Source organism: Cetorhinus maximus, chromosome 22 (genome assembly GCF_964194155.1).
Source record: "Cetorhinus maximus chromosome 22, sCetMax3.hap1.1, whole genome shotgun sequence".
Taxonomy (NCBI): domain Eukaryota; kingdom Metazoa; phylum Chordata; class Chondrichthyes; order Lamniformes; family Cetorhinidae; genus Cetorhinus; species Cetorhinus maximus.
The window spans coordinates 20,667,056-20,693,757 of record NC_135900.1 but is presented as its reverse complement, the minus strand read 5'-3'; the positions used below and the strand labels follow the sequence as shown (position 1 = coordinate 20,693,757).

The 26,702-nt window shown below is 45.6% G+C and overlaps 1 protein-coding gene across 1 annotated transcript in view; it reads right to left on the bottom strand.

Moving 5' to 3' along the window:
* Nucleotides 1–26,702, bottom strand: part of LOC144696527 (thyrotropin-releasing hormone-degrading ectoenzyme-like) — a 140,905-nt gene that overhangs the window by 8,745 nt on the left and 105,458 nt on the right. The window contains exons 13-18 of the mRNA XM_078567921.1: nucleotides 18,451–18,598; nucleotides 15,881–15,978; nucleotides 12,162–12,269; nucleotides 6,872–7,039; nucleotides 6,634–6,774; nucleotides 6,420–6,501 (exon numbers count right to left, since the gene is read on the bottom strand). Coding sequence (XP_078424047.1) covers nucleotides 6,420–6,501; nucleotides 6,634–6,774; nucleotides 6,872–7,039; nucleotides 12,162–12,269; nucleotides 15,881–15,978; nucleotides 18,451–18,598 — 745 coding nt within the window. The remainder of the gene's footprint in view (nucleotides 1–6,419; nucleotides 6,502–6,633; nucleotides 6,775–6,871; nucleotides 7,040–12,161; nucleotides 12,270–15,880; nucleotides 15,979–18,450; nucleotides 18,599–26,702) is intronic.

Below are 26,702 nucleotides of genomic sequence, written 5' to 3'. Positions count from 1 at the left end.
TCATCATGTGCAGCCACAGCCACTGCGTCGACATCTTCATCGTCCACTGCATCCCCCCTTTCCAGCACAAGATTGTGGAGAGCGCAGCATGCAACCACTATCACCGAGACACGATCTGGGGGGTACTGGAGTGCGCCACCTGAGCGGTACAGGCATCAGAAGCGCATTTTGAGAAGACCAATAGTTCTCTCCACCACAGCCCTTGTGGTGCCGTGGCTCCTATTGTACCGCTGCTCAGCTTCTGTTCTTGGATGGCGGAGAGGCATCATGAGCCACCTTCTAAGGGGATAGCCCTTGTCACCCAGCAGCCAACCATCCAGCCGAGCCGGAGCACTGAAGAGCCCCGGCACCTGGGAGTGTCTGAGGATGTAGGCGCCGTGAGAGCTGCCTGGGTACCTTGCACAGACTTGTAGAATCAGCATCCTGTGATCACACACTATCTGCACGTTCATGGAGTGGAAGCCCTTCCTGTTGACAAAGGCACCGGGCTCACCTGCTGGTGTCTTGATGGCCACATGTGTACAGTCTATAGCACCCTGGACACGGGGGAAGACAGCAATGGCCGTGAAGCCTCTGGCTCGCTGTGTCTGGTTTGCCTGGTCCCAATGGTAGTGGATGAAGGTCAATGCACACCTGAACAGAGGCGTCTGTAACCTGCTTGACACAAGTGTGGACAGCTGATTGGGAGACACCGCAAAGATCACCCACCAACCCCTGGAAGGAGCCAGAGGCATAGAAGTTGAGGGCAGCTGTGAACTTTAGAGCCACTGGCATGGGGTGTCCACCCACACAGTTAGGGGAGATCTCAGGCCCAATTATCTGACAGATATAGTTGACTGTCTCCCTTGAGAGACGGAGCCTCCTTTGACACTGCACCTCAGACATATTGAGGTAGCTGCTTCACCGCCTGTATACCCTGGCAGCAGGATAGTGGTGTCTTCTGCGGCCCCTTCCGCCTTGGACTACCCCATGGCCCTGTGCCCCTTGTACCTGCGCCTGTCCTCCCAAAGATGGCTCCCCTGGAGGCTGAATGTGCACTCCTGGCCTCCTCCTCCTTCTAGCCCTCCCTTCCTCCTCAGAGGAGGTGCCTCCAGTGGAGAGTTCAACTCCCATTCCCAGGTTGGGGAAAGGCTTCCTGAAACCTGCAGGCCCAAAAAAGATTCTTCACTGCAGAGTGCTGACCTGAAGGTTGTGAGTCCAGTCCAAGCAGCTGGGATGCGTTTTGAAGTATTACAGATCACTCAGGCAAGTATGAGTAACTTTGAAAAATAAATATTTGACAGAGCGCACTCGCGACCCCACTGAGCCCTCTTATCCTGCCCGTGGATGAGGTTTATAGAAGTGTGTCCTACCCGCCCGTTGTGCTCGTGTGACAACCTGAAGATCCAAGGATGCCGGAAAAATCGCCGTCAATTGGCACCTCAAGGGCCTTAAGTGACCGGTTAATTAACGGCGGGCGTGCATCGGATATCATCGCGCACCCTCCCAACGAAATATCGCAATGGCACGCGGTGACATCGGGACGCTCGCCCAATGTCACCACGCGTCATTTTACACATCGGCGAGTGGGTCCTGCCCCCGCACGCCGAGGGGAAAATTCTGCCCACTGTAAGATCGCCATGCCTGTTCCTTTTCAAGTCCACTTGTACAGAGAAGTGACCTTCAGGTAATGAGACTACGGCTGGGATTTTCCCCTCCCATTTGCAGAAAAATATCGGGAGATCGCAAAAATCGGTTTCACATCATCGTAAAACCAGTTTGCGATCGCCCACTCCACCCGTCAATGGCAGGTCACATTTCCCGCCACCACACGTCAGGGACCTAATTTCAATACTTTAGCATCTCATTATAAGCCCTGCTCACTAGAATCAGCCCCCCATGCCAGATCACGAGCTCACGTCGGTGTGACTGCACGCCAAAGTGTTTCATAATTGTACATAAACGACATGCAGCTGGCAACCTGCACTTCACTCGGGACTTCGAGGTTTGTTTATCAACCTTGCTTCGGGCAGCACTCGCAGTCATCAGCGCCAGGCTTCACAGGCAGCACCACATCACTTTTAGGGGAGCTCACGGGCAGGTCTCTACCTACCAGAATAGCGGTAAGGCAGGGGTGGCTTTTCAATGCCTGCAGAGCTGGCCTTGCTTGGGGAAGGGGTGTAACCCAGGGTGTGTGTGGGGGGCACATGTTGATCTGTGCAAGTGGCCTCAAGATGGTGAGGGCTAAGGGGGCAGTCTCCAGAGGAGATGAGGCCAGATGGAAATGTGAGGGTGGGTTGGGAGAGTGAGTGGTGAGCTGGCAGTGAGTGAGATGCCAGTGAATGTCTGAGGGGCTTGTAAGTGCGTGAGTTTAGGGTGATGATATGGTTGCCTTACCCTGCCAGCGCAGCTAAGATCATTTATCCTCTTTCTGCACTGGATAGCCGACCTCTTCTGTGCGTCATTGGTACTGACCACCACTGCCACCCCGCCTCCCAAGCCAGAGTGGTGAGATTGCTGGACCTCCTACAGCCAGAGCAGGGATACAGAAAAGCATTCTAGTGTCAGGTCGCCGAACTCTTCTTGGCTTTCAGGGCCATGTCTTCACTGTAGCAGCACTGGGCTGTAAGCATTGAGAACTGTGTGTGCGGCTGCAGTTTGAATATGGCACCTGGAGTGAGGAAATGGTGAGGTAACAGCATGGCAGCTGATTCAGAGGCCGCTCACCAGTGATACAGCGTATTTCCTGTGGCTGAATAATTAGTGAGATAGGAAGCGGATGATACCGTGCAAAAATCCACCCTTGCAGCTGGTGGAAAAAGAGCCTTTTATCACACCCACCACCGCATTTAGCGCAATTCAGGGAAAATTTCACCTTACAAGTAACTAACTTCATGGCATGCTGAAAATCCATCTCTTCAAGGGAATCCTGCAACAGTTCTGATATACAACTCTGGCTATTGAATCCACCTAGACTAGCTTTCAGGAGTGAAAATACCTTCTTCTCTGGGCCCGTAACGCATGCTTTTTCCTCAAAATGAGTCAAACACATCAATTGTGAACTATTCTTCTGTTTATAATTTGTAGAGGTGCATTATTCTCTTTAACTGCATTTTTCCTCGAGCGTGCGCGTGCGTGTGAGAGTAATATAATGTTTATACTTTCAGGGTGAATGGATAAATAAATAATCCTCTTCGTTTGAACCCACAAAAAGCTTGCCGCTGGTCGTTCAAATTGTCAGCACATTCAGGGGTTAAGAAACACACACATCTGCCTTTTAAAAAACAGGCAGTATGGGAAGGGAACAGGAATTTCAGTAGTTCTCTCATTCCTGTCATAAACGTCACCACGAGGTCATTTCGATCAACTGGTGTGGCTACTTCTTAATTCAATTTGTTTTAACTGTTTGGAATCTTGTCAAATTGATATGCTCCATCGACTAAGAAGCAACAATGGATCAATTGCATGAAATATCTGAATTACATTAATCATTCTGAAAGACCTCTACTCCAACTTGATCAAATTTACAATGTGGGCACATTACGCAGTCACCTTTATCACAAAAGAACAGATCAGCAAAATCAAATGGCAGATTACGGTTAAAGCAAATGAAATATTAAAAAACTGTGAAGTTCCCCATAGAATTTCTAAGCTTTTATTTTGTTAAGTGCCTCAGTTTCTTTTGATAAAAGGACCATTTTTTGGTACCATTTGCCAGATGGTCTTTTACTGGTTACACATTATTAAAGCTTAAAAGTTTTCATGTGCATCAGTCTAAATAAACATACATGATACAATACACTTCAAAGTTTTCATAGGCCAAGGAGCGGATTCCAAAATCTTACACAATTCAAGACGGATTTTAAAAATTCATCTTAAATAGCTGAATCTTAAAATTGTGCAGCTTTTTTGTGGTAGTACTGCTTCACAATATAATTCTGCTAAGATCGATTCTTAAAATAAGTCAAAACTTTTAAGTTTTAATGAGTCAATAACTGCCTTTTGTTTAATTAAATGTTGAGGTGGAACCCCTGGGATTTTAATCACAATAAGGGAGTTATTTATTGCTGAAGACTCTGCTGTTGGTAAGGGAATATTGCTACTTTACTTTGACATTTCAAAACGCGTTACACTACTAAATCTGCTATAAATCATTGTGGTATTTTTGACCAATCAGGAACTCCATTTAACATTTCACAGGGTCGCAGGAGGCTAAGAGTTGCCCAGAATATACAACCTCCAATATGATGCCTCACATGGTTATAACAATCAATCCCACAGAATGTTTAAGTTTGTCACTCTTTGGCCAATGATTGGTAACGCTAGAATAGTGATACATGCAATTCTTTCCTGTATATTCCATGTGAAGCCTTGGCAGAAAATAAAATTTGAGGAGAAAATATTATTTATTTACAAAATATATGTCATTTTAAGCTTGAAATTATTGGTGGTAATTATGTTATTATTACAATGTGTTCTTGACAAATCTTTTTAACTACAGATCTGCCTTGATCTTGCAAATCCAAAAGTTAAATTCGTAATTAGGAATTGTTTGAAGAAGTCAACGGGGCAGAAATCGGATCTTGCCCACCCATTTTATGGGACCAGAAGGCCCAGTTTCAAGGCCCAAAGTCCTGAACCCAAAGTACACATAAAAGAACTCTCACATGATATTGGTTCAGGCCATAATTTAGGAGCTCCTGTTAGCTCCCCAAAGCTTGCAACAACCGCGTTATGTTAAGGAAATTGAATAGAGGTGTGCAGAGGCTGGTGCTGGGCCTGCTAACAATTCCTCAGGGATAGACAGGTTTTTTGTCAAATGTGATAACTGTTGCTGTGGAGCAAGAAAAATCCCCAAAGGGGAAGGTAGTGTCGTGGTATTGTCACTAGACTAGCAATCCAGAGGCTCAGGGTAATCCTCTGGAGGCCTGGGTTCAAATCCCAACACAGCAGATAGTGGAATTTGCATTTAATAAATATCTGGAATTTAGAGCTGAATTCTCTGGTCAGCAAGCCCACTCACCAACACATGGTAATGTCAGGCAGGCATCCTGACATCATTTAGACTTCCTGTTAAGAACTAATTAAAGCAGTCAAACGAGCTGCCCGTCCAACCTTAAAAGCAGGATGAGGTTTCATGAAGGGTTTTAAAATTCAATAAAAATAATTCTTTGACATGTCCCAGTTCATGTGACACATGAGGGGACATGTTTTAAAAGTTTTTAAATATTTTATTTCAAGGTTTTAAATGTCAAACTGATCTCCCTGAGGCACCTCTGTGCTCCAGGGAGATTTCTGCACTCTTCCGTGCACGTACTGGACGGGCCTTAATTGGCCCGCCCACATAAAATGGCGTTGCGGCCCCGATCGGGGGGCACTGATCGAGTTCGCTCCTGCCCCCGCACATCCCCCCACCCCAACAGGGGGAAAATTTTCCCTAAGAGTCTAATGATGACCATGAAACCATTGTCAATTGTTGTAAAAAAACCATCTGGTTCATTAATGTCCTTTAGGGAAGGAAATCTGCTGTCCTTACCTGGTCTGGCCTACATGTGACTCCAGACCTACATCAATGTGTTTGACTCTTAAAAATGCCCTAAGAGCAAGGGCAATTAGGGATGGGCAATAAATGCTCCGCCTAGCCAGCGACGCTCACATCCCATGAACGAATAAAAAAAATCTCCATAGTATCCCATTCACCCCCTTTTTACCATCACCTTTCCTCCCCTTTACCACTGCACCTCCTCTGCTGGGACTTTGATCCGGCCACAACCGATGACACAAGCAGCGTGGTAATACATTGAGTTACAACAATATTAGTTTTCTTAAAATAGCCGAGCTGCCCATGAAGGCACGGCAGATGGCTCATCGAAATAGTGTCAATGAGGCCTGAGGCCTAATCTTGGACCAGCCTTGAGCCCCTCGGTTAGAAAATGTGGCATTCACTTGTAATGACTTGGCGGAGCGGACAGTTTTCAACAACAAACAGCTAAACATTATTACAGAAAGCTTTTCAGGTGTCACACGTCAGGAAGCTCCACCCCCCCACCTCCCCCCACCCTCCAGATTGCCCGTGCTTAGGTTTCCCTGATCAGAGCCTTAACAGAACATCACGTGACCCCTGATAGACTGCATGAGGGGCTATACCCTCAGTCACCACACCACTTAAGGCTCAAAAATGGCCTAAATGAATTTCAGTCCCAACTTCTTTGTTTGAAAGATTTTCCTCCTCTGGTGTATTGTATGAATTACTCTAAAATAAATGACACGAGGCAATTTATTGCTGAAGCTCGGGATCAATAGAAATAGTGTAAAGGCGAGTTTTTAATTTCAGCTTATCTTTAAAGGGCACGTTCTTTTTTTGAATGTTATAATTCTTAAGAGTGATAACTTGAATCACGTCCTAACAGGTAAAACCTCATGTGCGTTGGAACATTTACCTCCTTTAGTTCAGCTTCGGTGCTCAGGAACTCTGTCACACCTTTGATGAGTCTGGAGTTCATAAACAAAGCTTCTCCATATCTGTTAAAAACATTATAAAGCATTCTTAATGACGTATGCTCACTTCCTAAATCTGGCATTTTTATTTCGACTCCATTTTCAAAACAAGATGATATATTTGCTCATTCCATTGAAAAATGTTTCTTTGTTTACCTTGAATTAAAAACGGCCCATTTATCCCGGAAAAATTTCCAGGCTAAATCACGTCCATTTGGATACTTAGCCACATGAATTATAACATCTATGGTATTCTGGTCAGGAACCAATTGGGAGTTCAGTGACAGATTAAGAAGCCTGAAAAGAGAAATGAGTTCTATTGGTACTTAAAATATTTTCATTTTTTAAAAAGATAAAAGACCTTTTTGTTTTAACGGTTTAGTGACTGATTAACCTGTTCAGCAAAAATGTATTTTTGCTGCATGCTAAAGCCTCCAGTAGAATTTTCTTCTCTGAAACCGCAGTTGAGAATTGGTATTTGCTGAAGATGAATTCCCAGACATTGTCATCCATGAGGGAAATCCCAGTACAATAGGCAATGTCTCTAACATTTGGTGGTATTCTGAAATGCACAAATACAAAGTATTGGTATTTTACGGTATCATGTTCAATGTAATAGCCCAAAGCTTCCATTCGAGGTCAGAATCCCTATTTCCTACCCTGAACAGACAAAAAAATACACGCTTAGCTTCCTCCGATTCTCAGGGCAATCTTCTATTGGAGGATCCTGCAAAACTCAGCCAGCGCAGGAAACTTCAGAGAGAGCAGCGGAAAGAATCTGCGTCCCCTTTTTAAGGCACTAGCTGCCGTATTCTAGTACGTAAAGAGTTTAAATGTCCCATGGCTTCTTTGAAAACCTACAGAGAGAAGGTAAGTCTGTAAGGGTGGGTAAGGGGAGTAAGGTGAGTAATGGAGCATGGTGGGTGAGGGGAGTACAGCGGGCGAAGGGGTATGGTGGATAAGCGGGTAGGGTGGTGGATAGGTTTGGGTCAGGGAAAGTCGCCTGCTGAGAGAGGGAGATCAGGAGGAAATCACGGGTTATGGGGGAAGTCAGGGGCGAGACAGGTCAGGTCTTGGGGGGAGGGAAAGTCAGGGGCTAGTTAGGTCGGGTCGGCTGGGGATGTCAGGAGGTCGGTCAGTTGTATAGTTGCCCAGGGTGTTAGACTAGGATTTAATCTGTCTAACATTTCCTGGGTAACTATCCAGGTAAGTTCGTCGAAACTGTCCGAAGTCTCCGACTCCAACTCAGAGTTGGAGACTTTTTCAGAGGGTGCTGTAGAGAAGGGGAATTACCCACTGGAAGTTCAAACTTCCCAGGCAATTCCCAGAGTCAGCGTGTTAGGACTTTCAAGGGGCCCCATAGCACATCTTGGGGGGTATGTCCGGTCTCCGATTATCAAGAGGTCAAAGATCCCAGCCAATATCTTGAGCCACATTTCTGCACTAGCTTCATATTCCTTGATTCCAGTCCAAAGTCAATTACAATGTTCCTACCACTGTCCCAATGAGATCAATCTGAGATGGCTACACGTGGCAGAAACTTGAAGCAAACGATGGCAGTGATGCAGTTTGTAAGACACGGACATTATACCCCCCACAATATTAGGATTACAGAAATCAAAACAAAATAAAGATAAAAGTCAACTGCTTCTTTGTTGCTTCAAAAAAGTATTTCTAATTAGAACTATGCCAAAAGCTTGCCTACACATGTCCTACCCAGAGGGTTATTCCTTAATGATTTTCTGTTCAAAACGATGGAAAGTTATTGGGCACAAAATTGCTGACAGAGGCACTGGAGGACAATTGAGTGAAAGTAAATTTGACTGAAACCCTGTATGAGCAACAATATCCAATGCGACTCTCACAAATGCCTTGGTCAACAAATGGTAATGTTGATTTCAAAACGTGCTTTTATGTAATCGGTTTAAATTTTATTGAGTCTACTCTGCCAATGGAGAAACCAATGACAGGCATACACTGGTGACAATTTCTTGACCATTTATTTTAATGGTGCTAACTTTTTGGGCAGAACATATCTGAATTTCCAATTTACACTGTTGAAAGGCACGCTCCTCTTTTGGTGTCAAGTGCTTATAGTTTCAGCTACTGATATTTTAAAGGTCGGGGTGATTTTTTTAAAAGTTATGAATGGCTTTTCTTTAAAGCTTTTCCATGCATGCCCTTGTTACCATAGGGTTCATTTTTTCTGTGCAGAGTGTATATTGGGTGCATGGAAGTCTTATGAGTTGCCATGGAGGGTATGAGGGGCCACTGGAAGTGGGTGGGGAGTATGAGGGGCCACTGGGAGTGGGTGGGGATTATGAGGGGCCACTGGAAGTGGGTGGGAAGTATATGGGCCACTGGGAGTGGGTGGGGAGTATGAGGGGCCACTGGGAGTGGGCCATTTTTAAAGGTTTGTGGCATCTCCATGACTCCACGAAAATCCAGTCCAATGTCTTTAACATCCTTCAACCAGTTTCTAGCATATTTCCTGGCATCAATAAGTCCTGCATAATTAATAATAGACAGATCACATAATCTTTACAGTGCACAAGGAGGCTATTTGGCCCATTGAATCTGCACTGGCTCTCTGAAAGCGTATTCTATCTAATCCCACTCCCCTGCCTTATCGCCATAACCTTGCACATTCTTTCTTTTCAGATAGCCATCCAATTCCTTTTTGAACACTTCGATCAAACCTGCTTCCACTATCCTCTCAAAACATTCGTTCCAGACTCCAATCACCCTCTGGGTGAAAAAATATTTCCTCACATCACTTTTACTCCTTTTGCCAATTATTTTGAATCGATGGCCTCTAGATCTTGATGCTCCTTTAGGTGGTAACAGTTTCTCACTACTTACCCTGTCCTCAGGACCTTGAATACCTCTATCAAGACTCCTCTCAGCCTTCTTTTCTCCAAGGAAAACAGTCCCAATTTCCCCAATCTATCCTCATAGCTCTACAGTTCTTTATCCCTGGAATTATTCTTGAGAATCTCCTCCGTACTCTCTCCAGTGCCTTCACATCCTTCCCCAAGTATGGCACCCAGGATTGGGCGTAGTACTCTAGATGAGGCCTAACTAGTGTCTTATACGAGTTCAACATGACTTCCTTACTCTTGTGCTCAATGCCTCTATTAATAAAGCCTAAGATACTGTATGCTTTATTAACTGCTTTCTCAACATGCCCTGCCATCTTCAATGACTTATGTACATATACACCGAAGTCCCTCTGTTTCTGCACCTCCTTTAGAGTTTCTCCCTTTATTTTATACTATCTCTCCATATTCTTCCTGCCAAAATGAATCACCTCACACTTCTCCACATTGAACTTCATCTGTCACTTGTCTGCTCAATCCATCAACATGTCTATGTCCTTCTGAAGTTCAAGATTATCTTCATCAGAGTTGACAATGTTTCCAATCTTTGTATCATCTGCAAATTTTGAAATCATGCCCTGAACACCACAGTCTAGGTCATTAATATATATCAGGAAGAGCAAGGGTCCCAACACTGACCCCTGGGGAACTCTACTACAAACCTTCCTCCAATCTGAAAAACAACCATTTATCACTACTCTGTTTCCTGTCACTCAGCCAATTTCTTACCCAGGTGCCTACTTTCCCTTTCATTCCATGACCTAGAATTTTGCTTACAAGTCTGTTGTGTGGCACTGTACCAAATGCCTTTTGAAAATCCATATACACCACATCAAAAGCATTGCCCTTATCAACCTTCTCTGTTACCTCCTCAAAAAACACCAGCAAGTCAGTTAAACATGGTTTTCCATTAATGGATCCATGCTGGCTTTCCTTAATTATCCTACACTTGGTTAAGTGAGTACTGATTTTGTCCTGAATTATAGTTTCCAAGTTTCCCTACCACTGAGGCTTTATCCTTGCACCCCTTTTTGAACAAGGGTGTAACATTTGCTATTCTCCTGTCCTCTGGCACCACCCCTGTGTCTAAGGAAGACTGGAAGATTATCACTAGTGCTTCTGCAATTTCCACTCTCACTTCCCTCAGTATCCTTGGATGCAGCTCATCCGGTCCTGGTACCTTATCAATTTTAAGTAAAGATAGACTTTCTAAAACCTCTTCCTTCTAAATTGTAAATTCTTCTCATGTACCAATTACCTCCTCTCTCACCTCAACCTAGGTAGCATTTTCTTCCTTTGTAAAGATAGGTGTAAAATATTTGTTTAATACCTCCACTATTTGTCCTGCCTCCACATGCAAGTCCCCTTTTTTAAATCCCCAATTGGCCCTACTCTTTCGTTTACCACCTTTTTATTATTTATATACTTATAGAAGACCTTGGGATTCCCTTTAATATTAGCTGCCAGTCTCTTTTCATGCTCTCTCCTTGCTTTTACTGGTTTTTTTCACTTGTCCTCTGGTCCTTCTATACTGAGCCTGATTCTCCATTGTATTTTCTAACTGACATCAGTCATACGTGCACTTCTTCCGTTTCATCTTCATCTCTATCTCTCTCGTCATCCAGGGCCCTCTGGATTTAGTTGTCCTACCTTTCCCCTTCAAGGGAATATACCTTTGAGACTGCCTGCACTGCTTTTTCTTTGAAGTTAGCCCATTGTTCCATAAAGTGACTGAAACATGGAGTGCAGAAAGCCACTTCAAGCAAAAGTAAAGCAGGGGCTGGATTTTAGAGGGGTGCGCACTGATCAGGCCACCCTCCACCCCCAGAAGTAAAGTGTGTTCCAACTGTCCCAGTTGGAATAATAATGCCCCCCCCAACTCCCCCGCAGTGATAACGCGCTGCTGACAGGGTAAACAAGCTGAGGGTCAGGCTTCCACCCCTCAAAAGGAAGAAGTCCCGCCCTCGAGAGCTGCCAGCACAATCTGATTGGCCAGCGGTCCTAGCAGCGCCAGTACTCTAAGTGGGCGCTGCTGGGACAGCAAGAAGTTCCCGGGAAGAAGATCATGGCAACCGGACCCAGGTAAGTTCCAGGCCTTTAAGGCAGGGGGTGGGAGGGATTGGGCACCCTAGGGAGAGGGTGGGATGGAAGGTTTTGGAGACCAGACAGGGAGGCACAAAGTGGGTGGGTAACATCTTGGGGCTGGGGGTGCCCTTGCTGCACACAGAGCACCCTGAATGATGCGCCCCCCCCCACTCCTTCCCACCTTTAAAATAAAATTGTTTAAGAAATGGCCTGCCCACTCTCACTGGCCTTCCAATGCCCAGCATATTATGGCAGTGGAGGCAGTTTGAGGGCCTTAAGTGGGCAATCATTGCCCACTTAAGGCCCGCAATAGGCCTAAGGGCAAGCAAATTAGTGGATGCCTTACCCATTCCCCCGTATTATGGGGACTGGGTCAGGGCTGGCCAGGAAGGTTTTGGGCTAGCCACCCGACATATTTTACATGCTCCCCACCCCACCAATTGAAAACAAGCCCGGCGGGGGTTGGGGGTTTGTGTAAAATCCAGCCCATGGAGTTATCATGATCTAATTGAATGAGTAGGTTCGAAGGGCCGAATGGCCTACTCCTGCCCCCTACTTCTCTTGTTCTTATGCAATTATGATTTCAATGATATTTTCTGCTGAAACAGAAGTGCTTTTTGATTGGCCATGTCATACTTTACAAGAGTAGGCATTCCGTGCAAGCGCATTCGTAGATTTGTTTAAACCGAAGGTGATAATCCCAGTTTTTAAGATGTGCACCTGTTATGATCGCTTGCCATCCATTCTGAAAGAAGCGACACAGCCTTCTCATGGCAGAGGGCGATGCCAAATTTACAAGCCAAGATAATAACCTTTCGACGCAGCTCCCTGTTTGAGAAGAAAACAACTAGTCAATGAAAAAGTTTCCCTCCGCTGCAAATTGCTGATGAATTTTCAATGGATCATCTGATAACTGAGCCTCACATTAGTCAGAGATCTTGAAGTCTTAACCAACGGTAAAACGGCTTTTTAACACGGAGGCATCTATTCCTGCTGCCAAACATATTCAGGCAATGCCTTTATTGCAAAGCTCCTGCTGTCATCAGCACACTGCACATGACACGGCTACTTACTTTAACTCAGAGATAAAAACAAAAAACCACTGTGGATGCTGGAAATCCAAAACAAAAACAGAATTACCTGGAAAAACTCAGCAGGTCTGGCAGCATCGGCGGAGAAGAAAAGAGTTGATGTTTCGAGTCCTCATGACCCTTCCAAAAGGGTTTCTTGTTTTGAACCCACCCAGGATTACAGGTATCTCTGGGACATAAAACGTTTCTCAGACTGCTGTTCCCGTCGCATTCTGAGATCCACACTCAGTGCCATGCGCCGCCATATGAACACACTCGACCTCTCCCTCCAGCAGCACCGCCGCACCCTTTTTCAAAGCTGCGCGTGCCCCCAGTTTCATTTTATTCTTCATCTCCTCCGACACCTCAACAAGAAACTTTTTCTCTTTCTCTCAAGTGCTAAGGAACGCAAGCTCCAACATCTCATCGACACCAACACCCATCTAGGACTCTCCACCCCTGCTTGTCCCTCTGTCCCCACCCCATCTTCCAATCCCAGCCCCGGCCGTGTATTCACTATACCCCCTGACCTTCCCCTCTCCGATGCTGAACGTTCAGTGCTCAGCAAAGGACTTAGTTTCATACCCTTACTCCCTCATCTCAATGAATTTCGGGCTCAGCACGATCCTGAACTCTTCTTCCGCCATCTTCGTCTCCGTGCTCACTTCTTTGGGCAGGAGTCCTCTCCCCGTTCAACGGATCCTTTTACCCACCTCCAATATTCTCCCTCCACCTGGACCCCTCCCTCTGGATTCTTACCTTCTCTTGATCTTTTCATTGAGAACTGTCGGCGTGACATTAGTCGTCTCAATTTCTCTGCTCCTCTTACCCATTCTAATCTGTCTCTCTCTGAACTTACTGCATCTTTGGAAGGGTCATGAGGACTTGAAACGTCAACTCTTTTCTTCTCCGCCGATGCTGCCAGACCTGCTGAGTTTTTCCAGCAAATTCTGTTTTTGTACTTACTTTAACTCTTTTGAGTCAACCAATTAGACTAACTCAACAAAATAAGGGATAAAGCAAACACAGCCCCTAAGTCAGGTCAGCTGTAGAACCAAGGACAAAGTTTAAAGGAAACTTACAAACATTAAACCAAAATGTGGTTAAAGGGATCGATAAAACACCCCAGTCCCTGCGGTGCCCACCGAGCACGCTACTTACTTTAAGGTGAAATATGAATGCTGTCAGCAATTCTGCTCATTTTATTTTTTAATGAAGTTGCAATGACATGGTTCATGCAAACCACAGCTGAAACGTAAGTTTTTTTGTTTTCTTTGAATTGATGAGGGCAATTGAATAGTCGTAGCCCCTAATAGAATAATACGTCATCACAATAGCTTATGTTACTCTTACAGAAACATTACTGAGCCTAAATAGGTGCAAAAACACCAACAAGGCAAAATACTAAGCTGACCATAACCATCAATCTGGTCATCCAGGTAGGTTCTAAAAATTGTCAAAACCTTATTGTGGTGTGAAGAACTATCTTAAGAGATTGAGGTAGGTTTTCACGCCCTATTGGGTGGAATGAGCCTACAGGTCTCCCAGTGGAATCGATCTAACACCTTAACGATTTTCACCATTGAGCCTCAATGAGGATTCCACTGGCAAGTTGCTCACCTTTTGATTGGGGGGGGGGGGGGGTCCCCAATAATGCAGTGCTATCAGTCTGGAGCACACCTGCTTAGTGCAGCTTAGATTAAAGTGGGAGAGGAATTGGGGTGACTAAGGTCAGGCTACACAGGGATTGATTTTTGTGGGGCCGGGAGTAGCATTAAATGGAGGTGCACACCTGCTTTCAGCCCATTAGCAAGGAACCCACCAAGATAACTGCATTACTGACTCATTGTGCTATTACCACATTGCAACTGCAAACAGGTTCAGTAATAAGTCCCAATGTTAACTATGATGTATTATTCACCAATAGTTATCCAACTTGCTACAAAATCTTATTTCCAAAATTGCATTTGATTTTCAATTAGGTCTTTTTTTCACTCTGACCATTCCTGAGATAAGATCAAAGCTTCCACAATTTGGAGTGCAGTCACAGCACCTTTCCTTACCGTGACTGCATGCAAATATATCTGGATCAGATCATAAGATTTGTACTCTAGAGATCACATGCAACTTCAAAGTCAAATTTTGCAAAACAATCTGGTATTGCAAAGGCTACAATTGGGAAAGATGAATAGCAATGTAACACCAATGCACTATCAAGCAGGAACGAGCATTTGTTTATTCAAGCTTTGCCTTCAGCCTTGGCAGAGAGACTTGATACTGGGTCCTTTGGGAAGGCCAGGCCTGTGGCTGTATTATATATCGATAACCACAGACTGGACACATACTCAAAATGCCATTAGAGAACATAAACACATACCACCTCTGTTGACAAAAACTTTGACAGGCACCTCTGATATCAACATGTACTCTGGTATTTGACTGTCACTATTTTGATGTCCGCTCTGCCATCAGATAGACAAGGACAAGGTGTACATTTTTGCCACTAACCAGACAAGGGGTTTACTGTGTAGTCTACATTGCGGGTGTTCCCAGGTTTTTGCAGTCCGAAATAAACAGCCAGGGCTTCAACCCCTTTAAAGCATTACAAGTATTAAAAACAAAATCATCTTATTCTAAGGTGGGAAAAACAATAACCTTATATTTGACCTCACGTTTTACGTATTTGCAATTATAGATGTTGAGGAACTTATGCTCGGTGAGGACATGGCTACCACTGCAAATGTATCCAAACCCAAGGTGATTCTAATTGAATAAACTAAAATCACTGCAAGTGAACGCAAAAGGCTTCATTTCAGATCAAGTACAAAGTGAACCCTTTTCCAAAAGCAACATACTGGTCCGAAAGTGTTACCATTTGCAAAAATTCACTCTCATGATTAGCAACTGGTCACTTAATTTCATACTCGGTAATTCCAGGGAGTTACTTAGTGATTGACAAATGGTACTAAACAAATTGTTAGCACGATCAACCCAAGACAAAACTAATTTAGGAACTGAGCAGTAATGTGCAACCAACCTGTTAAAATTAAATTATGTAATTCAACTTCAGTTGCAGACTCAACCACTAAAAGTAAAAACTTCTCAGACATTGAATATTAGAGTTCAACAGTGACATGTGTAATTAATGTCCTTTCAACAGCATTGAAAAATGATGAACTAGCATGGCACTGTTGACTTTTTCTTTTGTTCATGGGATGCGGACATCGCTGGCTAGGCTAGCAATTATTGCCCATCTCTAATTGCCCACCATGAGACCCTGTTCGTATCATGCCCCAATATTCACCAATTGCTGAAAAGCCAGTTTATCTATAATCAGTTTTTAAAACGTGATAAAGTAAATGATTTAACTCAGTCTGGTATGGTGCTTGAACAATAGAACTGTTTGCTGCATCCTCTGGCCATCCCAGTAGGTTGTACGCTGGTGCAACTTGCTGCAGAATATATTGCTAAAGGAAGAAAAACAAGACAAGAAGGCTTGTCAGAATTTGTCAACATAATTTCACAATTGATCTAATATTAGTAATTTGTTAAGTTAGGAATACTGTTGTATCACCTTTTAACAATGGCATATCCCTTAGGACTATAAAGCAGATCTTGATAAATCCACTTGTTTGGCATCCAATTCCTACACCCTGAAATTGTTCACATTTTCACACTCGCTAAATGAATATCAATTAGTAAATGCAATTAGCAGCAAATACTTAGGACCTGAAATTCTCAACAGGGCCAAGGCAGAAAAGCCAGCAGAACTCCTGGATGGGGGTTGGAATTTGGAGCTAAAGCTCATCCTGCCAGAATTCAGCCCAGCATTTTACAGTGAGCAATTGGTCAGAGGGGGAGGGAGGTATGTCCAAATCTTCTATCAATTAGAAGTGTGCAAGTGGGTTCCTCAGCTACCCTGGGAACTCTGCCCAGGACGCACTCATACATCCTCAGTGTAACGCCTAATAGCTGAGGCCAGAATTTTCCCGTCGGTGAGTTGGGGGCGGGGCCCGCTCGCCGACGGGAAAATGACGCGGAATGACGTCAGGGAGGAACCCCCGATGTCATCCCGGTCCATTTAAATATTCAGGAAGGCGGGGGGACAGCGAAATCATCTGTCCTCCCGCCAACCTGTCAATGGCCAATTGAGGCCATTGACAGAATAATTAAGCCAATTAAAGGCCCTGCCCATCCGACCTTAAGGCTGGTGGGCGGGCCAGGAGCCCCAGCGGGGAACAGAAAAAACATGAAACCTCATCCACTGGCGGGATGAGGTTTCATGTCTATTTTAAAAATGTTTAATAAACTTTATGTCCTTTTTATTAACATGTCCCATCTCGTGTGACACCATCACATGAGGGGGACATGTTCATAAATTTTTTATTTGTCTATTCTTGATGTTTAAAAAACTTTCAGTGATCTCTCTGAGACAGCACTTAGTCTCAGGGGGATGTGCACTCTTTCGCGCGCATGCGTGAAAGAGCGCACTTTGTCAGTTGGGGAATCTCCCCCCCATCCCCCACACAGGAAGCGCATAGTGCTTCCAGTCGGATGGCCCACTGGGTGGGCCTTAAATGGCCCGCCCACTTAAAATGGCGGCAGGGCCCGCTTCGACAGCGAGGGTCGGCTGCCCGCCCGCCGCTGAGCCAGTGAGGCCCGCCCGCCCACCAAGGGCAAAATTCTGCCCTGAGAGTTTGTGTGCAGCCCAATAAGGCCCCAGGAAAAGCCCAAACCCTCACTTTAAGTAGAAGCCAAATTAGCCAATCTGTCTCATTTTCATCCGTGGACCAGCACTCTGCCGCTCTGAATTTCTGGGCACCCATTGCGATTCTGAGCATTGCTGATGTCACCTAAAAGCTATGGACCACCCACCCTGAGTATGCGATTAGTCCTCTCCTTAGGGGCTCTCTAACAGTGATAATGTGGCGTATTTCATTATTTTATTTGCTGCAAGGTGTGACACAGAATCAACTTATGTAGGGCAGAGAGGATGATGGTTACTACAAAATAGTTCTGCTCACATGACAACTGCAATTTAGACAAAACTAGTTGTGAATCAGCATTTGCCCTCATCTAATCAGCCTGCTGTTCGAAGGATTAGAGATTTGCACAAGGCAGCATTTGAATGACACAGCATCCATTTGAGGTCATAGGATGCTCCCATTGTTATGCCTTTCCAAGTTACACTCTCATATGATTGACATTGAGTAGGATGGGCCCATTCCTCAACATAAGATGCAAGCACCAGTTATAGGAGTGACCAGTGCTGCTGAAGCCAAGAGAATAGGTAAAGAAGTCCTGAAATTTGTAACATGGCCCTGCATGTCACTGTCAGTTGATTAGTTCCTATTGTGTGCTACTAATTTTTTAGAAGAGGGGAGATGTATTTACTCAGTTGCTAAAAGTATAAGTTTGGCTAAACTACGGAGAAATATGACAGGCAAGTGGATTTATGGAGCACAGTACAATAGCAAAAATTATTAAAAATTAAATCTTCAATTATTGGCATAATTTCTCAAATATCATAAAGGTTGTAGGACAGATGGATATCATTTGACTCATCATGCCCAATTCTGCATGAGAGTGGACAACACTAATCCAATTGCCCACTATCATTCAGTGTTTAATTTTTTTCTTCAAATATACAATTCATTCTCTCTTTTGTATCATGATGGACTCAGCTATTTGTGGCAATGTATTCCATATCCTAATAACCTGTTTTAAACAAAAATTCATTCTATATGTACATTTTCCAATTAGGTTTATTGATGACTAAGCTAACAAAAAATTTAGTCCAAATTATAATTCTTTAAGGTCACTTTTTGGCATTATCTCACACTGCTAGCACTAATAAAAGTCTATCTTTCAAACAACATTGCAGGTTTTTTTCTATGCAGTGCATGAATCTTTCTTAGAATTGAACATTAAACACTTACACTAAAAATGTTGTACTCCTTGTTCCGATCCACCAACTTGTCTAGGTAAAGCAGTACATTACTTGCAGCATGCCATGGAAGGAACTCTTTCTCTTTATAAAGGTATCGTATAATCTCCAGGGGAATATTCTGTGGTAAATAACCAGCTCTAAGGCAAACACAGAAGATCAGTCACAGGCAAATATGAAAGTGCTAATGAAAATCTGAGCAATTCTATTTCTAAGTATAGTATTCTATTAAGCCACTTTATGTTTCAAAAGTTCTCATGCAGAAAAGGTAGGTAAACAACAATCTAATAAAATTAGGAAACACAATTAGTCTCTAATTCCTTCAACCTTTAACGTCATCCAGTGTACCTTTCACCTCTCTGCCTCCCTTGCCCACACACACTCTAACTTTACCTGCCCTCACACTAATACGTAGGCTGGAATCTTGTTGTAGTGTCAAGTGCCCCAACGGCAGGTCTGGAAGTGTGCAAGACTTCCACTATGTGGCAACCAGCCAACTAGATATTCACGGAAGAGGTGCCCAGCCAATTGTGTGGCAGGGGCAGGCAGGAAGTCATCGACCCTGGCGTTACCTCATGGGGTCAAAGGCCTCCTTGTTTAAAGGGCACCTGAACAGGCCTTTATTCCCCTGCAATCCAGCAGCATCAGTCTGGCTTTGTGAGTGGATGCCTTCAGACTACAACCGTTTCTAAAACCTTCTGATCTTTGCCCACCTGGATAACCTCAACTGTTGCTACCATCTGCTCATCTTCCCCCCTCCCCCAGCCCCTGTTGTAAGATCTTGGGTGCAGTTCAGTAGGTCTTATTAGGGTATCCCTAGTCTTAGGTAGTATTAAGTATTTATTAACTGCTAGAAATTATATACATAGGTACAGTAAAAAGGCCAAGCTAGGAGTTGCCTCTATGCTTGCTTCAACACACACTCTGTCCAACACAACGTTGACCTCTGGGTGTGGATCATGTGTTCTCTTACAGCACTGTGTGGTCGCTACTGTACACAGTCCCACCTTAACTCCTTATGTGCCAGAGCCTTATAACACCCACCCTAGACAACTATAACTGCTGCTACCACCTGCTATTCTGAGTGATGACTCAGAGCAAACGAGTGGCCCCACGATTTAGCAATGCCTACCTGCAGGTTCTCCTCCAGACCATCCTGGAATGGCAGGAGGCCCTGTTTCCCAGCAGGAGACTCCCCCGCCTGACCAAAGCAGCCTGGACTGAGGTCGCGGTGGAGATTCACAGCAGTGGGGCCAACAAGCAAAACTGGGTGCAGTGCAGAAAAAGAGTCAATGACTTCTTGTGCTCCACAATGGTAAGCATCATGGTGTATTCACTACCAAGTGGCACTCATAAGGGCATCACTCACCAAACTCTCCGCTGGTTGAAGTCACACCTAGCACAAAGGAAAATGGTTGTAGCTGTTGGAGGTCAATCATCTCAGTTCCAGGACATCACTGCAGGCGTCCTTCAGGGTAGTGTCCTCAGCCCAACCATCTTCAGCAACTTCATCAATGACTTTCCTTCCATCATAAGGTCAGAAGTGAGAATGTTCACTGATGATTGCACAATGTTCGGCACCATTCACAACTCCTCAGATAGTGAAGCAGTCCATGACCAAATGCAGCAATATCCAGGCTTGGGATGACAAGTGGCAAGAAACATTTGTGCCACATAAGTGTCAGGCGATGACCATCTCCAACAAGAGAGAATCCAATCATCGCCCCTTGATGTTCAATGGCATTACCATCACTGAATCCCCATCTATCAACATCCTGGGGGTTACCATTGACCAGAAACAGAACTGGACTAGCCATATAAATACTGTGGCTATGACAGCAGGTCAGAGGCTAGGAATCCTGTGGCGGGTAACTCACCTCCTGACTCCCCAAAGCCTGTCCACCATCTACAAGGCACAGGTCAGGAGTGTGATGGAATACTCTCCACTTGCCTGGATGAGTGCAGCTCCAACAACACTCAAGAAGCTTGATACCATACAGGGCAAAAAGCAGCCTGCTTGATTGGCACCCATTCCACAAACATTCACTCCCTTCACCACCGATGCACAGTGACAGCAGTGTGTGCCATCTAAAAGATGCACTTCAGGAACTCAGCAAGCCTCCTTAGACTGCACCTTCCACACCCATGACCACTACCATCTAGAAGGACAAGGGCAGCAGACACATGGGAACACCACCACCTACAAGTTCCCCTCCAAGCCACTGACCATCCTGACTTGGAAATATATTGCCAATCCTTCACTGTGGCTGGGTTAAAATCCTGGAACCTCCTTCCTAACAGCACTGTGGGTGTACCTACACCACATGAACTGCAGCAGTTCAAGAAGTCAGCTCACCACCACCTTCTCAAGGGCAGTTAGGGGTCGGCAATAAATGCTGGCCTAGTCAGCGACGCCTACATCCCATGAATGAACATAAAAAAGCAATGTTAAAATGTAAGTGGAGAGGGATGCCAGGCAGACCTCTGTACCAGATGGAATGTGTGGAAACCAATTCATGCTGTAAAAGTTATACCAGTTGCAGGAGTGTAGTGTGTGGGAGCACACTAAAATGACACTGAATCCTTCTTTCTGTCTGCAGGACAAAATAAGTGCATAACTCCCGGGGGCAGGCAAAGATTGAGGGGTGGTGGGGGTGGAGGTGCCCCAGAAATTACCCCAGAGAAAAGCAGGCAGTGGAACCAGTAGGGAAGGACAGTGGCTGATTCTGTGCTGATGGAGTGACTGGAGTTTCAGTGCATCAGAGTGAGAATGTCTCTAGTCTGATATTCAGAACCGGGCATACAGATACAGACATGGCCCATTGATGTGGAAAGGGATTGCGCATAACCGTGAGACAATTCTTTGTGCTCTCCACTTCAGGTGCTCACAGTCATGACAAGTTGTGAAACAGCCTGCAGCAAGCCACTTTCAAGGATGATGAAACAGAGCAGTGAGAGGACGCACTGTCACATCATTCCCTCGAACCCTCCACCAGGGCAGAGACATTCACCTCAGTGAATACACTTGTTCAATTAGATTCAGGGCCACAAGCTGGTGAGGGCATCACAGGCACACCCCCACAGCTGGTGAGGGCATCACAGGCACACCCGCACAGCTGGTGAGGGGTGTGATAGCCGAGCTCCCTGGCAGTCGGAGGACTGCTGGAGACCAGCCCCATGCAAATGATGTGTCTCTGGAAATGGCCATAACAAACCTGATGGAGATGCAGAGACAGTCAGGGGAACATCTCACACATATGCAGCCTTGAGTGAAAGATGGAGGAGTCCATCCAAGTCCTGAGTTCTCTCGTGGCTCCGGCATGTGAATGGATGGCTTCCTCCTGCAGAGGTTGGTGACGCCATGGAGAGGCAGGTACAGCAGAATACTCAGCTGCTGCCAGATATGCACTCAGACCTCCATCGCTCTGGCCATGTACTCTATACAGTATGCGAGAGGGGAACAAGGCACCTCGATTTTCCTCCAGGTGCCCCTCATCACCTGGAGTCAGGGAGGTCCCATCGCACACCAGCAGGGAGCAGGAGCACCTGAAAACTGCCCAGGGGGGGCATCACCTCATAGTGCTCCAAGGGTGCAGTGCTGTTCCTCCTCCCCTCTGCCAGTGACCCCATCCCCTCCCATAGGTGAGGCCAAAGTGGGTGCAACTGCACATGTGCAGGGCACTCTTAGCAGGCCAGAGCCATCTAGGCCTTGGACCATCAGAAGGTAGCAGCCAAGGCCATCTCAGGCAACAGGGTAGAGCACTCAGTTGGCTGCCTCCACCTCAGCTGCAGATGTTGGAGCTGAACCAGGGCATTGTGTCAGGAAAGAATTCTAATGTCACAAAGGTGGAAGGGGTATCTATTCATTCTATGGAAGTCATGTGTAAATATACGGTTTGGATCACTATATCCATGTGTGTCAAATGGTCACTATGTTGGGAGTTTTACAAACTGGTGGGTGCATTAAGGGCGTGGCACATTTTTTATTTGTTCATGGGATGCGGGTGTCACGGGCTGGACCAGCATTTATTGTCCATCTCTAATTGCCCTTGAGGACTGAGGGCAGAGGGCATTTAAGAGTCAATCACATTGCTGTGGGTCTGGACTCACATGTCGGCCAGGTAAGGATGGCAGATTTCCTTCCCTAAGGGGAAGGACATTGATGAACCAGATGGGTTTTTACAACAATCGACCATGGTTTCATGGTCGTCATTTCAGATTTTTTATTGAATTCAAATTTCACCATCTGCCATGGTGGGATTGGAACCCGGGTCCCCAGAGCATTACCCTGGAGTAGTAGTCCAGTGACAATACCACAACGTCACCACCTCCCCATTGACTATCAATGATTGAGTGACGTGGGGCTATGGAAACACCATTTATCGTGTGGCTTCGGAAGTAGTGACGTGTGCAGGTTTCTATTTTAGGAAACCTTAGTAAGGTCAGGTGTTTGGAACTTGGCTGGCAAGCCAACATGTGGTGCTCACCCCTTTATCATCCATCAGAAACTGTTGCCCAAAGAGCAGCTGCAGCTGAGGCATTCCATATATTGCAAGTGAACATCGAGGTCTTAGCAAGGCTTTGCAAGCTTTTGGAGCGTGTGTCATTGAGTCATGTGCAACTTCTAGATCAAGGGGAACCAGTGGATGTGGTGTATTTAGATTTTCAGGAGGCTTTGATAAGATCCCACACAGGTTAGTAAGCAAAATTAGAGCACATGGGATTAGCGGTGATACACTGGCATGGATTGAGAACTGGTTAACGGACAGAAATCAGAGTAGGGATAAACGGATCAGTCTCAGGTTGGCAGGCTGTTACTAGTGGGGTACCGCAATGGGCCCTAGCTGTTCACAATCAATGTCAATGATTTGGATGTGGGGACCAAATGTAATATTTCCAACTTTGCTGATGACACAAAAACTTGGTGGGAATGTGAGTTGTGGGGAGGATGCAAAGAGGCTTCAATGGGATTTCAACAGGCTAAGTGAGCGGGTAAGAACATGGCAGATGGAATATGCAGAAAAGTGTGAAATTATCCAATTTAATAGGAAAAATAGAAATTCAGAGTATTCCTTAAATGGGGAGAGCTTGGGAAATGTTGGTGTCGAAAGGGACCTGGTTGTCCTTGTTTGTAAGTCATTGAAAGCTGCAGGTGCAGCAAGCAATTAGGAAGGCAAATGGGTTGATGGCCTTTATCACCAGACAATTTGAGTACAGAAGTAAAGACATCGTACTGCAATCATATCGAGCCTTGGTGAGATTGCAACTGGAGTATGTGTACCTTGTGTTCTGGAGTCACCTTACCTAAGGAAGGATAAACTTGCCATTGAGGGAGTACAACAAAGGTTAACCAGACTAATCCCTGGGATGGCGGGATTGTCCTCTGGACGAGAGATCGAGGACTCTGGGCTTATATCCTCTAGAATTTAGAAGAATGAGAAACGATCTCATTAAAGCGTTCAAAATTCTTAGAGGGCTCAACAGGGTAGATGCAGAAAGGATGTACCCCACTGGCTGGGGGATCTAGAACCAGGGGACACAGTCACAAAATAAGGGGTAGATCATTTAGGACTGAGATGAGGAGGAATTCCTTCAATCAGTAGGTGGTGAATCTTTGGAATTCTCTACCTCAGAGGGCTGAGGAGGCTCAGTCATTGAGTATGTTCATGACAGAGATCAATAGATTTCTAGATATTAAAGAGATTAAGGGGCACGGGGATAGTGGAGGAAAATGACATTGAGGTAGAAGATCAGCCATGATCAGGCTGAATGGCAGAGCAGGCTTGAGGGGCCGAATGACCTACTCCTGCTCCTATTTCCTTTGTCCCAATGTTCTTTCCATATCACAATTGTGCATGCCTTTGGAGTAACCATGCAAATGGGTTGCTTGTGCCAAGTGCCTGCAGCAATTCTCCTTCTAGGTGCCAGAGGTCACAACAATGTAGGTTCGACAGGAAGTAACATGTTGGACCTGCTGGCTCTTCCACAGAGACATTTATTGAGGAGGAGAACAAGAGATCTTGTTGGGCTCGGGTTTCGATGAGGATGTTACGGGTATGTCTGGTGCGTCGCTCCATCGCCCTGACATCTGCAGCTGTAACCACACTATGTACTCCCTCATGAACACCAGCTTCTTCCTCAGCTGAGGAGGCATCTGGCTCCTCCATCTCTCTGTCTGGCAATTTTGCTGTAGGAGTTTAAGTACAGACCACAATGATCTGAGAGACTCTCTGTGGCACGTACTGCAACGCTCCACCTGAACGGTCCAGACAGCAGAACCTCATCTTCAGCAGTCCAATGGTCTGTTCTATTGTTACCCTTGTTGATGAATGGGCTGGAGTATACCTCTCCTCTGCTGGGCTTGTGGGTTCTGTACAGGTGTCATGAGACAGGTCTTCTGTGGACATCCCCTGTCCTCCAGAGCTACCCCTGCAATTGCTGAGGGGGATCAAACAGCTGTGGCACCTCACCTGAGTGAGGATGTTAAGAGTCATGAGAGCTCACTGGGAAGTGAACAGACAGATGAAGGATTCGTTTGTGGTGATCACAGACCAGCAGAACATTGAGAGAGTGAAATCCCTACTGGGTTTATGAAGGCCGCTGGATGATCCTAGGGAGCTCGTAGCCCAACATACATGCAATCAATTGCCCTTTGTACCTGTGGAAATCCTGCAATGACACTGAATACCACAGCTCTGGCTGCCTAGCTCTCAGATCCTGAGGTAATCTCACAAATTCATTGGCTCTTCTGAACAGGGCATTGGTGACCTCCCTGATGCACTTGTGAGTTGCTGACTGGGAGACGCCACAAATGTCCCCTGTAGAGCCCTGATGAAGTAGAAATTCAATGCTGCAGTGACTTATAAAGCTACTGACATTGGATTGCCTCCCAGTCAATGGGAACTTAGGTCATCCTGAAGCAGCTGACATAGATGAGTGACAGAATCCCTTAACATCCTCATTGTCTCTGACCCTGCCTCTCTGACATTTACAGGGCGTTACTCCACCTGTGGTATATTCAATTACACACCAATGCTCGATATCACACTGGACCCTGGCTGCCGCGTTCCTGAGCTACCTGACCCTCTGCTGGTGCCCCTTGTTGGCGTTCTGGTCTTTACTGTGCCTGGCCCTGGGCCACGCTCGCCAGTTCCTCTCCAGATGTGCCAGAGTTAGCAGAAGAACTGGGTGTGCTTGACCCAGCTTGTCTGCCTGAAATGAACTCCGGACACAGGGCAGGCAAAGATCTGGTCAGCACAGTCTTTCTGGCTCTCCCTCCTGACCTGAGAACTTTTGACCAATGGGGAGTGTCATGTTATTATAATGATGTAATAGCTTGGGCTTATTTACTGTACAAGGCACAAGGCACCAATCACTTATCAAGGATTGGGTAAACACGTTGTGGGTTCACTTATTAAGGCTAGGTACATGAAATCAGTTACACATAGGTATAAAGCTTGAAGACATTAGAGCTGTGCATGTGTGCTCTGCTCAAATCAAAAGTAGAATGAAGACTGAAGCACATGACACATTTCCTTTCTAGTGATGTCATGCTGCTATCCCTTAAAGGCATATTACAACAGGGAGCTCTGCATTTGGCATCAGCCACACCCAACCCCCATTCTCAACCTGTACTTCAGAGACTTCTTTGTGTTGTCACAGCTATGTCCCTGGACACTTCCACATTGACCCTGGAGCTAGAAGCCATCACACTGCACCCTCCCTCAGTCACCCCTGATCTTCCCAAAATCACCCATGCCCTGCATTTGTTGACCCTTGGGCCATCTACCATCACCTTTGCTCAACTTCCATTCATCCTAGTGCTGCCCCCCGTTACCATTGATCTGCCCCCTACCCACCACCACCCCCACTGGCACCCTGGACTTGATCTGCCATCCCTCATCATTGAAACTCCCTCCATCACCCTACACCTGCCATCTGTTAGCCTTGACTCTCATGGCCTCACCATGACCTGTAACTCTGGATCTCCTCACAGTCATGCTTTACCTCCCGTCTGTAGACATTGACCTTCCTTGTGTAGTTCAGCTTCCTGTCTCTGTCCCCCATGAGCCCTCAAAGGTCCACCATGACCTGCCCTCCCTCCCTCTCGCAATCAACCATGTTCCTATTCCCTTGCACTGCCGCCATCCAATCTCAATGCATCAATGCCTCTGGAGTACTGTGTGCCATTTTAGTCTCCATATTTAAGGAAGGATATACTTGCATTGGAGGCGGTACAATGAA